The following is a 14,858-nucleotide window of genomic DNA, read 5'->3' as shown; positions in this document are numbered from 1 at the left end:
CTTGTAAGGTAGTCATATGCCTGAGGACACCCTTAGCAGTGGATATACAGTGCTAATCACTCACCACAGCCATACCGTGGGGGACCAGGATTGGTTTGCAGGTTGCTTGGGTACCCAAGCCCTATCAATGTCAGCCATCTTCCTCCACTGCTGTCCCATTTCCTCATCAAGGCAGAGTCTCCCATTTGAACCTCAAGTTCACAGAGTGGCTAGTCTAGCCAGTTTCCCTGGGGATCTCCTGTCTCCACCTCCTGAGTGCCAGGGTGACAGGAGGGGCACCACACCTACTGAGCATTTAACATGGATACTGGGGATCGGAACATGGTAAGAGTTTTGCCACAGAGTCCTCTCCCCTCCCTAGCCCAGCCCTCTCTTGTCCCACGAGGTTACCCACATCAGTGGACCAACAGAATAATAGTCTGGATTATTTAGGCACAGAAGGCAAGAAGGAGTGGCTGCAACAAATGGCTGTACTGCTATTTTTACCTACAAGCTATTAGACCTTTTCTTAACCTAGTTTTGTTTGAGTAAGTAACACATTCACATTGTTCAAAACTTCAGGTGGTGCAAAAGGGGAACTCTTATACCCCAGCTCTCTCTTAACCCCCTCCAAAGGAAGTAAGTGTAGCCAGTTTGTTTTGAATCTTTAATATATATATATATATATTTTTTTTTTTTTTACAAAAAGCAAGGTATGGTGGTACACGCCTTTAATCCCAGTATTCAAGTGGTAGAGGTAGGAAAATCACTGTGAGTTCAAGGACACCCTGAGACTACATAGTGAATTCCAGGTCAGCCTGAGCTAGCATGAGACCCTACCTCAGAAAACCAATATATGTGTGTGTGTGTGTGTGTGTGTGTGTGTGTGTGTGTGTGTGTGTGTGTGTGTATGTATGTATTTGTGAGCAGAGAGAGTAGGTGTACCAAGGCCTCCTGTAGCAGCAGATAAACTCCAGATGCACGAGCCACTTTGTGCACAGGTTTTGTGTGGATTCTGGAAAATCCAATCCAGGCCATTAGGCTTTGCAAGCAAGTGCTTTTAACCGCCAAGTCATCACCTCGACCCTCTTTTGAACTTTTTTTTTTCAAATTATTTATTTGTAAGCAGGGAGAGAGAAAGAGAGGACACACCAAGGCTTCTAGCTACTGCAAGTGAACTCCAGATACACATGCCTCTGTGCATCTGGCTTTACCTGGTTACTGGGGAATTGAACCCATGTTGTTAGGCTTTGCAGGCAAGCACCTTAACCACTGAGTCATCTCTCCTGCCCCTCTTTTGAACCTTTTATCGATCATATGACTGTATAAGCCATTATATTCTTTATTTAGTAGCTTACTGTGCTATTGATTTTGCATCTTGTTTTTAAGCTAACAGATCCTTGTAAAACAGCTACTGTATTTAACAAAAAATAGTAACATAGTGTTCTGTTGTATGGTGGTGTTTGATATATACATGTATATAAGTATTATATATTATGCAGAAAATATGCATTTCATTAGCTCTTTCATTTTCGACAATTTCATATATGTATATAATGAATTTTGATCCCATTCACCCACATTACCCTCTCTTATTCCCTTCCCACTAAACCACCTGCCTCCGAGAATGAAGGGGAAATCATTCAAGAGGCTGCTATGACAATAATGGAGATGTTTAAACTCAGCTCGCTCGCTCTCTCTCACGACCCCTATCTTGTGTCACATACCAGACACCTGCTTAGTGTTAGTGTGGTCTTTCCATCTACTCACTGCTGTGATCTGAAGCCAGGTTTCCTTGTATAGTACAATGTTTAGAAGAGTCCGATTTGACCTTTCCATGCTGCCTCTCCACTGCTGCCCCGTTGCAGTCGGGTTTGCACTGCTGGCAGAGGTCACCCGACAAGAGCAGCCTGTGGGGAGGGAAAACAAGGTTTGTTTTGGCTTACAGACTCTAGAGGAAGCACCGTGATGGCGGGGGACATGATGGCATGAGCAGCCAGGGGACACTGGCTAGCACCCATAAGCCCACCCCCAACAATACACTGCCTCCAGGAGACGTTAGTTCCCAAATCTCACTCAGCTGGGAACCTAGCATTCCAAACACCTGTGTTGATGGGAGACACCTGAATCAAACCACCACACATCCCGTCTCTCTGCCGTGTCTCTCTTCTCAGTGTAAAGCCAAACCTGGTGGGCTCAGCCATCTGTTCTTAGTGGGGTTCATGCATGACCAGGGAGGACATGGAACATGCCCTGTTCCCTGCTCCTGTCCATCTCTACAGCGAATCTCTTTCCATTCTCTTTGCAGCTGAAGAACCATAGTGAGAACCTGGACAGAGAGCAGGCAGCCCTGGAGAAAATCGAATCCACAGCTGACCCGAGGTGACACATTCCCTTTGAGAAAAGTAATTGGAGTATCTGGTGGATTAATTTGTGTGACCAAGGGACAGAGCAGCCAGGGGTCATGGGTTATAGCTCTGTTGCAGGTCGGTTAATGTCATATGCCTATCCAATAACGGGCAACTGTTGCCTGAATGCTTGGGCTGCACTGAATCACGCCCTCTCCCCCACCACGCACGCAGACACGCACGCACACATGCACACACACGCTCGGCTTCCCTTGTAACCAGAGCAGCGTGTTTCGTTTTTCTCTGTTTAAAAACAGTGGAGCGCGGTGGAGGAAGGCATGAGGCTGCTACCCCTCCATGCCGGGTTGCTGCCACTAATGGTTGCTAGGGGAAGGGACAATACTTTCTTCAGTGGAGCAGCAACTGGTGAGTGTCTGCGCTCCAGTAAAAACCCCCAGCCATGCTCATGCAGGTAACCCTAAGTCAACTCAGTGGGTCACACCCACACACAGAATAAAATCATCGGTAGAAAAAGGACTAGTTGAGAGGAAGAAGGGGTTCAGTGGAAAGTAAGGAGGAGTAACGAGACGTAATGGGAGGAAATTGTAGTTAAATAAATTCATGTATTAAAATTGTCAATAAATTTTTAAAAAGCAGTGGGACAATATCCCCAGGGAACAGTTTGTCTTTAAGTTTTTATTTATTTATATATTTGTACTTGAGAGCAAGGCCTCTTGCTACTTCAGGTGAACCATGGATGGCTTAGGAAGTGCGCTGGGGCCAGAAGGCTTTGCAAGCAAGCACCGTTGACTGTGAGCTGTCTTCCCGGCCCCTCTTACCAGTTGGGAATTGCACCGGGGCTGGCAGACTTTGCAAGCAAGCTCTGTGAGCCATCTTCCGGCCCCTCTCACCAGTTTTTTAGCAACCTGATTTCAACCATCTCTCCTTTTTTATTTTTTTTTGTCAGCATGTGTATGGGCACACATGTCCAGGGTCATGTATGTATACATGTGGAGGCCAAGGGTTAACGTCAGGTGTCTTCAGCCTCTACCTTATTCTTTCAGATGGTTTCCCACTGAACCTAGAACCCATCAATTTGGCTCCACTAGCTAATCAGCAAGCCTCAAGGATTCCTGTCCCCCCCCCCCCTCGCTGTGATTATAGGCATGCGCCACTACTTCCAGCTTTCGTGCGGGTGCCAGGAATCCAAACTCAGGTCCTCACGCTTGCACAAGCACTTTACTGACTGAGTCATCTCCCCACCCCCCTTTTGGTTTCCCCAAAGCAAAATTTGTAGTTTCAATGGACACTCACTTAACATGAGGGTGACCTTCTAAGCACTGAACTGTCTGGTTGGGGACTCTCCTAGATGCTGCGCATTGCAGTACAGCTGTGACATAAAAAGCTTCCAGCACAGAATGAGCAGTCCTGGCATGATGGACTTTTATTTAGCAGAAAGAACCCTCAGATCTGGAATTAGAAACTTTTTTTATGATATGAAGCAAAGTGTTGACAGATTAGACATTTTATTTATTTATTTATTTAGTTAGTTAGTTAGTTAGTTTGGTTTTATGAGGTAGGGTCTCACTCTAGCTCAGGCTGACCTGGAATTCACTATGGAGTCTCAGGGTGGCCTCAAACTCATGGCAATCCTCCTACCTCTGCCTCCCGAGTGCTGGGATTAAAGGCGTGCGCCACCACACTCAGCTCGACATTTTTATTCTTAAATTAGCACTTTTTATGGCCTTAGGCAACTTGTTACCCTGTCAGAAAGGACATTAAAAACGGTTTTCAATAGTATGTGTTCCCTCAATACGGCTAAAATAATTGCTCTTATTCAATATATCCAGTACTATTGAAACTCGCCAATGTTTCCACAATTAACATTTTAATTTTAGAATCTGTCATGTTTGTTTGGGTCATCTGATGGTCTTGAGGATATAAATGAATAATAATGTCAGTTAAATGGAAGTCATTACCATTTGTGGAGAACCCATTAGACACTCTCGGGGAAAACAAAGGTAATTAGAAAGGAGCCCTTTTAAGCTAGGCTGTAGTTTTCACCGTGCTTCATAAAAGCATAATGACTTGCTGTGTGTCATTTTCTTGTTAGCCTTCTGCAGAACCTGAGAGCGCTGGTGGCCATGAATGAGAATCTGAAAAGTCAGGAGCAGGAGTTCAAAGCACACTGCCGAGTAAGTCTCCCTCCCCTGCGCCGCTGACACACACTGTCCAAAGCGGTATAGAAAGCCACCTCAGCCAGCAGTGTGCCGGGGAGGGAGAGCGGTACCTGTCAGCCCCAAAGCGGAGAGTGTTCTCGGCACACTGTTGTCTGATTTACGTACGTCTTAAGAAAAAGTCTTAAAAGATGGGGGAAGTATATCACTTTTTGTTGTCCAGTGGTGTTTGTAAAGATAATGATCATTCTGAAAGTCTGAGATGTATGACTGTCATGTGTGTGACTGTCACTCTAATGATGGGGCTGACAGGCTCAGAGGAGGCAGGAAGTAAGGCCCAGTAAGTTCTGTGTGATCGCCCCCCATTGACCTGCTGGATCTTAGGGTGGGGTGGGAGTTGGTGGCAAGTGGAGGAGGTAGATATTGGTGTGACCCAGCCCCAGATATGATGGACGGACAGGTGGGTAAGGCCAAGGCCTGTTGGGGAGAGGAATGAGCCGAGCTTGGTTGGAGCTGGTTTCATCCCTGGTGGTGACTGAGGATAGCTGCCCGTCCCTTTCTGGAAACAGTTGTCGGGCTCTCTGGGGAGCAGCAGAGCATTTGGCCCCTGATTGGCTTCTTCCCTGGCTCAAAAAGTGGAAGGGGGACTTACTCTTCAAGTAGTGGTTGGATAGTTAAGTCGGTGAACATTACTGTTGTTTTTCAAGGAGGAGATGGGGCGGCTGCAGCAGGAGATTGAGAACTTGAAAGCTGAGAGAGACAAAAAGGTAAAGTCTTATCAGTCCTCAGAACCTTCTCCAGGGATTTGTGCAGTTCATTTGGCGTGGTGGGGAGATCTAAGCTAGCAAGTTCACTACAGCCAGAGGCACAGACAGACCAAAGAAAGAATGCCGTCCAGCCCAGCTTGGTGAACCAGAGTTTGCTGGGGTTTCTTATAGGAGGGTGGGTGATTTACAGACAGCTGTGCCACAGGAAGTCCCTGGGTGACACAGGCAGTTACATCACTGAATAGCCCTGTTCCAGTCATTGTCTCCTACATAATTTCTAAGAAGAGCCCTCCACCATGGGGTGGTAATAGGCCTCCTCATCCTGGAGGTCTCCTGCTGGTCACCACAGCTGCTCCTACAAGATGGCAATGTGTCAGTTCTGTAGGAATCAGCATTGCCTAAAGGAACAACCAGCAGTTTGCCAAAAGGGACTGCAGCTCTCCTAGACCCAGGCCTCTACTCTCCATATCCCCCATGGTTGCCTCAGCCTCCGTCTGTGTGCCTTCTCTTCTGGCTGGGGAAAGGCAGCACAGGGTTTGGAAGGGACAGCCCAGGCCCAGCGCTCTCACCTCTCCCTCCACTGAAGAAGTGCCCGAGCTCAGTCTCCTACACAGCCTGTGCCTTGAGTTTTTAACCACGTGACCCACTTTCTCGTTCACTCCTGCCTGCTAATATGCCCTCCCAGAAGGTAGCAAGGAATAACACAAAAGAGAAAGAAGTGGTGGGCTTCAGTCACGGTGAGGACTGAACACGAGAGAGGAGAGCAGTGCTGGCCCTCAGTCAGCCTAAGGACTGCAGGAGTTCTTCAGGAGAGCTGTTGGGAATTTCCACTGGGTGTTAAAAAAATAAAAAGTCTGCTTCTCTCACCAAGTAAGACTGTAAGGATCCCTTGAATGATTTTATTTCAGTGCCCTGGGCAATGCATGTGCTAGGCAAGTGTAACACCACTGAGCTATGTCCCCAAACCCACCTACCTTTCTTTTTATGTATTTTTTTTTCTTTTTAGCTTTTTTGGTTTGTTTTGTATTTTGAGGTGGGGTCTCTCTCGATCCCAGACTGTCCTGGAATTCACAATATAGTCTCAGGCTGGCCTCAAACTCATAGCAATCCTCCTACCTCCACCTCCCTAGTGCTAGGATTAAAGGCGTGCGCCACCACACCTGGCTCCTTTTAAGCTTTTTTGAGGCAGAGCCTCTCACTCCAGGCCAGGACCTGCTTATATCTGGCACTTTGTTTTCCATTAGTATACTTCGTTCAAAGCTTACTGGCTCAGGGCATTTGTATTCTGGTGTGGTCAATGCTAGTTGTAGCTCCATAACTCACTGATTGACTTCACCTTGGCCTTGTAAACATGGGAGTGGATGTCCCACTGCTGGCCCTTGTACTTTCCTCTTACCCCTCCGGTCTGCATAGGACACTGCTGGCCCCAGGCAGAAAGCCAGGTCTTAGAGAGGCTGCCTCGCTCACTTCAGACAGGTCACATGACTCCCCTCTTGTGTGCTAGACTCTGCTAAGCAGCAGAGCTAGGACTTCAGCACGGGCTACCTTCCAGGTGTGAGGCATGAGCTCCAACTCGTCCTGCCTCAGAGTGCACAAGTGTATTTCCCTCTCACATCCTCCTAAAGGATTCTCACACTCATAGTTGAGCTCATCCAGGGAGAACTTGGCAGGCTTTGGAGAAGAATCTGCAGCCTGTGCTTCATGAGCAAGGTGTTTTGTTCACTCTGCAGACACGCTGAGCAAGCACTGAGCACACTTCAGCTGTGTGGTCACTCCTCAACGTCCCGACTTCCCAAGACCCTCAGCCTCTACTCTGTCCAACCCTTTTCTGACTATGTTTCCATCCTTTCAGACTCTCTCCAGTGAAGAGCCACAGGGTTCCCTGACCTCTGCCATGACTCACAGTGTAAGTACCCATTCATCCCTGGGACTCACCCATGGGCTTGTGACCTTAAAGCACACATAGCCCAGCTTTCTGTCTTCACCTCACAGCTTCTTGTGCCTGCTGTAAAGTCCACAAAGCTTTGCCAGCCACTCACAAGCCATACTGACTAGAGATTCATGAACATGACTATTCTGACCTTACTTACAAAACTAGGAAGGCTGGGCATGGTGGCGCACACCTTTAATCCCAGCACTCGGGAGGCAGAAGTAGGAGAATTGCTGTGAGCTTGAGGCCACCGAGACTACATAGTGAATTCCAGGTCAGCCTGGGCTAGAGTAAGACCCTACCTTGAAAAACAAAACTAAATAAATAACTAGGAAGAAGGCTAGGGAGATGGCTTGGTGGTTAAAGGCACTTGCCTATTAACCTGCCAGCCCAAGTCACACACACAATTACAAAATATAAAAACCAGGCAGAGAGAGCGAGAGAGACTTGGCTCACCAGCTGTAGGATTTACTTGACAGGCTCTAGTTTGTGGCGTTAAACCAGTGCTCAAACCAGTGCTCGTAACATGTTAGCAAGCCAGGAGCAGGGCAAAGGAAGAGAAGAGGCTGCGGGGAGAAGCAGGGAAACTCTTTAAGTGCTGTGTTGGGAAGTTGGACCTGCCTGGAGCCTAAACTTGGGGGAGTCAGGATGGCCCCACATGCTAAGACATATGAAACTTCTAAAGACTTCATCAAAAAGTGAAAGTTGGGGTTGGAGAGATGGCTCAGTTGGCAAAGGTACTTGCTTGCAAGTCTGACGGTCCTGGTTAGACTCCCTAGTGCCCAAGTAAAACCAAATGCACAAAGTGGCACATGCACATAGTTTATTTGCAGTGGCAAGGGGTACTACCATGTGCATTTTCCCTTTCTAGCTGCAAATAAAAATATTTTTTAAAAAGTGAAAGTTTCTGGGTGTGGTGGTGCACACCTTTAGTCACGGGACTCGGGAGGCAGCGGTGGGAGGATCTCTGTGAGAGCAAGGCCATCCTGAGACTATGGAGTAAATTCCAGGTCAGCCTGGGGTAGAGTGAGCCCCTACCTCAAAAAAAAGCGGGTGGGGTAAAAGTTTTCCATTTCCAGTAATTGTAGTCTTTTTTTTTTTTTTTTCGTTTTAGGAAGACTTAGACAGACGGTACAATCTGGAGAAAGAGAAACTTTACAAGATCCGTTTACTACAGGTGAGTGAAAACAAAAACAAGGCCCATCTTGCTGTGATGGAGCCGGAGCCCCAGCAGGGAGCTGCTCCAAAGTGCCTGCTGCCCAGCCCAGGCCAACCCAAGCTGCTGCTCAGAGTCCTGTGTGGCTTTGTCAGTGTAGCAACCTTCACCCCAGGGGCGGGATTAGTGTTATTACTGTCCTGTCATTCTCTTTATGAAAGAAAGTAGCTGAGAACAAGCCAAGTACTTACTCAAAGGCAAGCTGCGGGTGAGTTTTAGAAGCAAAAGTCAGATTCTAGTTCTTGTCCTTTGACACACCCTTCCTAGCTTTCTTAATAATTAGAAACTTGGGGAGTGGCATGGGAGGTTGTAAAGCCAGCCCTAAAACTAAGGACAAAGTTGGAATTGCAGTTGTAAATTTATTACATTGCCAGTACCTGGCTCATAGAGACTCAAATCACATGATTTTTGCACTTCAAATTTTTTGTTTGTTTTTGAAACTGCATCTTTTATAGTCCAGCTTAGCCTCACACTCTCTACATAGTTGATGCTGGTGGCTTCATATCCACAATAATTCTGCCTCCATCTCCCAAGCGCTGGCAATACAGGTATGCACCCTCATACCTGGTTTTGCAGTCAGGGTCACACTGCTGGTAGAAATCACCTGACCATGAACAGCTTGTGGGCGGGGGGGAAAGGTTTATTTTGGCTTACAGACTCCAGGGGAAGCTCCATAATGGCAGGGGGAAATGATGGCATGAGCAGAGGGTGGACATCACCCCCTGGCCCACATAAGGTGGACAATAGCAACAGGAGAGTGTGCCAAACACTGGCAAGGGGAAGGAAGCTAGCTATAATATCCATAAGCCCGCCCCCAACAACACACTGCCGCCAGGAGGCGTTAATTTCCAAATCTCTCATAGCTGGGAACCCAGCAGTCAGAACACCTAAGTTTATGGGGGGAACACATGAATCAAATCGCCACACGTGGCCACAGTTTAATGCTGAAATCCAGGCCAAGAAGAAGGGATGAGCCCCTGAGACGACTCTGAGCCCATAACAGGAGGGGAAGCAAGGACTGCTGATGGACGCTAAGTGAGAGGAGAGGAAGTGTTAGGAGTGGGAAAAGCTAGAAGCTGAGACCTGTCCACTGACTGTGTCCCTGAGCAGGTCTGCAGGAATGTTGGTGTACACCACTCAGTGGGCCACTGGGGAGAAGCCCGGGAGCCGTGGGTTGAAAGATGGAAGGAGTTCAGGTGTACTGGCTCTCAGTGAGGTGCTGAGAAAGGATAAAGGTAGAGGCTGATGGCTGAAAGGTGATGAGGGTCAAAGGACTTTTTAATGCTCTTGGGTTGGTGGGTGTACGTGCATACATGTGGAGGCCAGAGAGCAACCTCAGGTGTCATCCTTAGGAATGCTATCCACCTTTCTCTTGAGCCAGGGTCTCTCATGAGCTGGAGCTCACCAGTCAGGCTAGACTGGCTGGCCTGTCACTTCCTTCCCAGCACTGGAATGTGAGTGTGTGCCCCCACACTTTTTTTTTTCTTTTTTAATACAGGTTCCGGAAATCAATCTCAGAGCCTCATGCTTGCGAAGTAAGCACTTTGCTGAGTGAGCATTTTAGCCATTGCAGATGAACTCCAGGTTCCTGTGCCACTTTGTGCATCTGGCTTTATGTGGGTTCTGGGGAATTGAACCTGGGTGTCAGGCTTTGCAAGCAAGTATTTTTAACTGCTGAGGCATTTCCCCAGCCCTCCCGCCATTTTGAAAGAAAGGACAAGTGTAATTAAATGCTGATGAGAAGAAGCCAATGGTAGGGAAGGGTTAAAGGTACAATAAAAACATGGAGTCAGGGCTGGGGAGATGGCTCAGCACTTAAAGGTATTTCTTCCAGCAGCCTACTGACTCAAATTGGATCATTAGCATCCTTGTTAAGCCAGCCACAAAACAAATGCAGTGCATTGCATATGACTGTAATCCTGACATGCCCACAACAAATGGAGTCAAGAGAATCCTGAAGCCTGCTGGACAGCTATGTTGGCCTCCTAGTGGCAAGACTACAAGAAAGACCCTATCTCAAAGAAGGTAGAAAGAGAGGACCAACACCCCAAGGTTGTCCTCTGACCTCCATGTGTGTGGTGGCACAGGCGCACCTATGCATACACACAAATTTAAAGATAAAATAAGAAGGGGCTAGAGGGATGGTTTAGCAGTGAGGGTACTTTTCTGTGAAGCCTAAGAACCCAGGTTCAATTCCCCAGTACCCACATAAGCCAGATGCACAAGTGGCATATGTGTCTGGAGTTTGTTTGCAGTGGCTGGAGGCCCTGGTGTGTCCAGTCTCTCTGTCTCATAAATAAATAAAATACTTAAGGAAAGATGAAATGGTTATAAGATTCCCACAGGGAAAATGGTAGTAAGTGCCCTAGCACTCAAAAGGAATATGATGGCTTTGGCAGACAACTTCAGGTTCGCTGATATGAATGTCCAAACCAGGCACAGCTATGGAAGAAGGGATTTATTGAAGCTTACAAATCCAGGGGAAGTTCCATAATGGCAGAATAAGCTGGCCTGCCTTCACAGGACCAAGCAGAGAGAGTAGCCAAAAGCCACAGCACACTTTTAGAATTCCAGCTAGGCACACTTTTCATGTCTTTAGATTGAAATCTGAAACCCACAATCACACCTTAAGATCCACCCAGTGACATTGCCTCCAGCCAGGTGGCTGCAGATCCAAAACTACAAACTAGTAAAACACTGAATATATTGGGGGCATCTATTCAAACTACCACAATGGCCTAAAAGAGAAGTGCATGTATCCTGCTAGCCAGACTGCAGTCATCTGATTGGGGTTTGATTGCAAGAGCTAGTGAGCGATATTCCACCTAGAGGCTTTGTTTCCGTGTGAATAGGAGTTGTACCCCTGCAGTTATGATGAACGTAGGCCAGAGGAGTAGAGGCAACCAGAAAACAGGAGGGAAAAGCAATGTTCAAAGCCCACCAAGTTTTGAGAACTGGACATGGGCATTGAGGGACTTGCCCCTGTGGTGGCAGTTTCTTGGGCCACACCACACTCTGTCCATGCCCAGGCAGTAAGTGTGTCTCCCTGAGCAGCTAGTAGAATTGTTCCCCAGCCCATGGGAGGACACTTGACAATTAAGTTGTAGGCTTTCATACAGGCTAAGAAATTTGGAATGTGCAAGATAGCATGAGGTCTGTCATCTGAGAAGCGCTTAAGTTCCTGCCTCCAGTTCCTTTTCCCTGATCTCTTCAATCGTTCAAGTCAGTTACCTGTCTGTGTGTTGATAGAAAAGCCATTTGAAATCTCACATGAGGACCTCAAGACAGCAGTGTAATAATGTGTGCATTCTAGGCCATGTGGCTGGGCTTCACACGGAAGAGGAACACTATTTTTGTCTCCCAGAGAGTAAGTGAGGGCTTTTACCCATTTTGTTCTTCTCCCCTTCCCTCCCTTTGCATTTAGGCTCGAAGAAATCGAGAAATAGCCATTTTGCATCGCAAGATTGATGAAGTGCCCAGCCGAGCTGAGCTAATACAGTACCAGAAGCGATTTATTGAACTATACCGTCAGAGTAGGTGCATTGACCACACACAATGGAGCTGGGTTGGGACGGGAGGTGAGGGGTTCTGTCCACCAGGGCATGACTCAGCATCTATCAGAGCATGCTTCACCTTGTTGGGAAATGGCCTCACTTCATCATCAGGACTGGGTGACAGCCCTGAGAGCCACCCCATGTCTGTCCTTTCTGCACACTCGCTAGTCCTTTTAAGCTTTTGACCAGCTCTTATTCTAATCATTCATGGAGCCATCTCTTGAGCTCATGCAGACTTGTTGAGGGAGCATCATGACCCCAACATCTCCAGCCACATATTCCCTACAGACTCTCATGTGCCCTTCGCCTGTCTTCCACAGAAATTTCCCAAATCTTCCAGCCGCCAGATTTTCAAATATGCTCAGTTCCCACACCTAAGAATGTTGCAGAGAAGACAAAGAGCTGGGAGATGGAATAGATCATGCCTCCTGCCTGGAGGAAGACAGAGGAATATGTACCCTCTGACATTCCCAGCCAGTGCACCAGTGTGAAACTGGAATTTTGGGTTCCCTGCCAATCCCCAGATTCATGTCTTATGAATTCAAGGAATTGAAATCCATAGACCAAGGGTAAAGTTTAGACTTTATTAGTTTATAAGAAGGAAAGGAGATAGGATGAAGAGCTGCTGCCCATGAGAAGGCAGAAGAGGGTATGGCCCCCTCCCCCCATTATCCATCTAGACATCAAGACTGCTGCTCTCATTGCTCGGTGACCATCTCCTCAGACAAAAATGATCAACTTCTCAGGTATCTTCAAACTCCCTGAGGTACTCTGTTCAGAGTCTTGCCCCATCTGTATGTGCCCACCATCCAGCCCATCTTCCCTATCACCCAGTGCCCAGCCCTCTGCACCTGTGTCTTGGCCAGTCTTCAAGTCCAGAGAATCAGTGCCTTGCAGTTCCCACTTGGCACTTCCCCAGCTCCTTGGTTCTTGGTTTAAGTTCGAGCTGTGCCCTTGCCCAGGTCAAACTTCCTAGATCCTGTGCCACCTGCCCAAACTTTGAGAGTTCTCAGCAATCTAAGGCAAGAATTAATGCTAACAATTTTCAGCAGAAAATAGTTTTCACCATGAGTTAAATCTTTCCCAGTACTTTTCTCTGTCTGCTTGAAGATGTTCAATGGTGATACCTTGCATCTGTGTATTTCCTGAGTGAGTTTCACATGTTAGTCTTTTTTATATGCTTACACCAAAGCCATTTTAAAGTGGTTGTGTTAAAAACAAAAGCATCATCAGTATTTTTTTTTTTTATCACACAATTCTTAAACCAGGGAGAGAAGAATGACTCAGTCATTTATGGCAGCAGTTTACACCAGCTATGTAGTATGAGCACCTGGGGCCCCCTGCAAACATTTAATTGGCCTCAGTTGTAAAAGCTTCCAAGATGTTTTCATTTGCACACAGTCCTGGCATGTGCCTCATGGGGGAGCAGAGTAATGTTCAGAGCTATATGATCTCTGTTTATTACTCGCCTGATGATGTCTTTTCACTTACAGTCTCAGCAGTGCACAAAGAAACCAAGCAGTTCTTCACTTTGTACAACACCCTGGATGATAAAAAGGTGTATCTGGAAAAAGAGGTGAGAACCTTTATGGAAAGAAACTAACTTAGCTAGCGATTATTTGTGTTTTTTGGCTCCAAGGCATTCAAGTGGCCTTGGTCCCTAGGATGAAGGCATTTGTTTTAGGTAGAGAGAGCATGCCTGTCTTATGCCAGTGCTGGACTCAGGGTTAGAAGAGCACAAGGCTCCCTGGGAGCTCCTGTCTGCTGTGAAGAGAGGCTGGCGGGTGCCTGTTCTGTGGCACCATGTGAGAAAGGCCATCATGACAAGAAACAGCAGATGCTGGAGCTAGAGAAGACAGCTGGAAATTTAAAGGAGAACCTGATGAAGGAGGCAGACCTAGAGGATGCCTTGTGTATCAGGCAGCTTCAGGTTCGCTGAGATGAACTTCCAGACCAGGCACAGTTATGGAGGAAGGGATTTATTGAAGCTTATAGATCCAGGGGAAGTTCCATAATGGCAGAAGAAGCTGGCCTGCCTTCACAGGACCAAACAGACAGAGAGAGCAGCACAAGCCAAAAAGCCAAGCACACTTCAGGAACTCTAGCTAGGCACACTTTGCATACCTTTAGATTGAAATCTGAAATCTACCACCACACCTGTGATCCACCCAGTGACGTTGCCTCCAGCCAGGTGGCTGCAGATGCAAAGTACAAACAAATAAAAAACTGAATATATTTGGGGCCATCTATTCAAACCACCACAGTTTGCTCATGGCTTTCATGAAACAGCATTTCATCATAGGACAGACAAGAGCAGAGCAGGGACAAGTTGTGGGCATGGGCACAGGTATACCTCCATCTTGTCCCAAGTTTGTTTGCAGTGGCAGGAGGATCTGGCATGCCCTTACTTTGTCTCTTCATCTCAAACAAATATTTTTTTTAAAACCTCTGTTGAAAACTGGGCTTGATGGTACACATTCATAGTTGGGATCTTTGAGGCAAGAGAATTGCAAATTTGAGACCAACCTGCATAGTGAGCCTGAAGCTAATCTGGTTACACAGTAAGGCAATGTCCTAAAAAAGAAGAAGAAAAGTGAGGTGCTGGCTCAGTCAGTGAAGCACTTGCCCTGTGAGCATGAGGCCCTGATTTGGATCCCCAGCACCCACATAACTGTGGTGTGATGGCTTGCGCCTACAGTCCCAACACTGAGAAGGCAGAGACAGGTGAGTCTCCAGGAGAAGCTGGATGTGGTGCTACACTAAGCAAACCATTAGAGATCTAGGTTTAGGGAGAGACCCTGGTTCTCTAAATAAAGGGAAGGCTGACTGAGTGCAGTGTCGGCCTCTGGCCTCCACAGCACCCTTACCCCACACACAAGCACACATA

At 47.2% G+C, this 14,858-nt stretch overlaps 1 protein-coding gene across 3 annotated transcripts in view; it reads left to right on the top strand.

The window, feature by feature from the left end:
• Positions 1-14,858, top strand: part of Ccdc93 (coiled-coil domain containing 93) — an 85,918-nt gene that overhangs the window by 61,013 nt on the left and 10,047 nt on the right. For all 3 annotated transcript variants that reach the window (XM_045149329.1, XM_045149327.1, XM_004659731.2), the window contains exons 14-20: positions 2,288-2,361; positions 4,441-4,522; positions 5,212-5,271; positions 7,124-7,177; positions 8,316-8,378; positions 11,842-11,950; positions 13,465-13,547. In XM_045149329.1, coding sequence (XP_045005264.1) covers positions 2,288-2,361; positions 4,441-4,522; positions 5,212-5,271; positions 7,124-7,177; positions 8,316-8,378; positions 11,842-11,950; positions 13,465-13,547 — 525 coding nt within the window. The remainder of the gene's footprint in view (positions 1-2,287; positions 2,362-4,440; positions 4,523-5,211; positions 5,272-7,123; positions 7,178-8,315; positions 8,379-11,841; positions 11,951-13,464; positions 13,548-14,858) is intronic.

This window comes from Jaculus jaculus, chromosome 5 (assembly GCF_020740685.1).
Source record: "Jaculus jaculus isolate mJacJac1 chromosome 5, mJacJac1.mat.Y.cur, whole genome shotgun sequence".
NCBI classification, from domain to species: domain Eukaryota; kingdom Metazoa; phylum Chordata; class Mammalia; order Rodentia; family Dipodidae; genus Jaculus; species Jaculus jaculus.
The sequence above is the reverse complement of the archived record's forward strand: the minus strand, read 5'-3'. Positions and strand labels throughout refer to the sequence as shown.